This window comes from Perkinsus marinus (genome assembly GCF_000006405.1).
Source record: "Perkinsus marinus ATCC 50983 genomic scaffold scf_1104296957446, whole genome shotgun sequence".
Classification (NCBI taxonomy): Eukaryota; Perkinsozoa; order Perkinsida; family Perkinsidae; genus Perkinsus; species Perkinsus marinus.
In genome coordinates this window covers 1-1,278 of record NW_003207141.1, presented here as the reverse complement: position 1 = coordinate 1,278, position 1,278 = coordinate 1, and the positions used below count along the sequence as shown (strand labels likewise).

Below are 1,278 nucleotides of genomic sequence, written 5' to 3'. Positions count from 1 at the left end.
AAGGCGTTTGGTGCCTCGGTTGCTTATATTCAAATAGTGGGAAGCCTGATGGCCGAGGTTGTACTTCAGGGTTTCTCACTCAGTATTGACCGTCAAATAGTGAAGTATTTAGTACAGATTGTATTGGTTGTGCTCCTGGCACCTGCCGTATACTGCAAGTCAATTACTGCTACTAAGGCTGTGAATATGTTTGGTATAGCCAACCTAGCCTATCTGGCCATTCTAAGTATCGTCTATGCGCGCCCTTCCTGGGACAACGTTACTATATGGCCACTATCGGCTTCCGGACTTTTCTCGAGGCTACCCGTTTTCATATTCTGTTTCAGCTGTCAGCAGAACTTGTATAAAGTCTGCAACGAATTACGGTATCCTTCTCTGGGTAAACTCGAGAAGATGGGTATCTGGACTGTACTGTCCGGATTCATCATCTACACTACTGTGATGGTTTTTCCGTACATGACCTTTGGTGAGAATGTTGACTCCAACTTCCTACATAACCTGCCACTGGAATCATATCCAGTGAAGCTGGGATACATAGCAGCTAGTTTGAGTCTCGGTATTAACTTACCTTTGGCTATGCACCCATGCCGTAATTCGATAACTGTACTCTGGTTTAAAGGCGACGTACCAAGCGACCCTGTAAAGGAACGAAGATTCAGGTAGTCTTAGGGATGTATTGGGATTCATTGTGGTGATTCATGCTCACTCATATCATGGGTTTCAGGGTTCTGCTCACTACAGTGCTACTCGCATCTATTACCATCCTCGGCATGGCCGTGGATTCACTAGGAATAATCATGGAGCTTGCTGGTCTACTTGGTGGCAATACAATGTGTTATGTCATGCCGACATATCTCTATTGTGTCATGTTCGCAGGCAATAGAGACTGGACTTGGTGAGTATAGTCCTACTACCACTCCTTTGTCAACTCATTTCCTTTAGGTATCTAAGTGCAGTCTCATTCTGCTTCTTCATGCTCCTTTATCCAGTATGTCTGATCTCGATTATTCAACAACATTTCCTATGAAACATTCTGTGAGAGATGCTATTGATCTTTAGATAGTATGTGTTACTTAATTTGTACCCATGATGATATGCTGCAGAACTAGTATGCATCAGCAGCAGCCGGGTAGACTCTTGAAATTACTTGTCCTTTACTCAGTAGTATCATCATGGATAATAGCTCACAATTGCTTGCTCTAACACTGATTCCACCATCCAGCTATCAACCGTGTACATTGTTAAATCCTTGTTACGATTGCTGCTTTCCTTGGGGTT

At 43.4% G+C, this 1,278-nt stretch overlaps 1 protein-coding gene across 1 annotated transcript; it reads left to right on the top strand.

Annotated features, from left to right (window-relative positions):
• Nucleotides 1–576: 576 nt before the first annotated feature.
• Nucleotides 577–988, top strand: Pmar_PMAR022625 (hypothetical protein; the record flags this gene model as incomplete). The annotated part of the gene is made up of 3 exons (XM_002774796.1): nucleotides 577–659; nucleotides 725–895; nucleotides 943–988. Coding segments are annotated over 3 exons (300 nt in total), but the record flags the coding sequence as incomplete, so codon positions are not given.
• Between the last annotated feature and the right edge of the window lie 290 nt (nucleotides 989–1,278).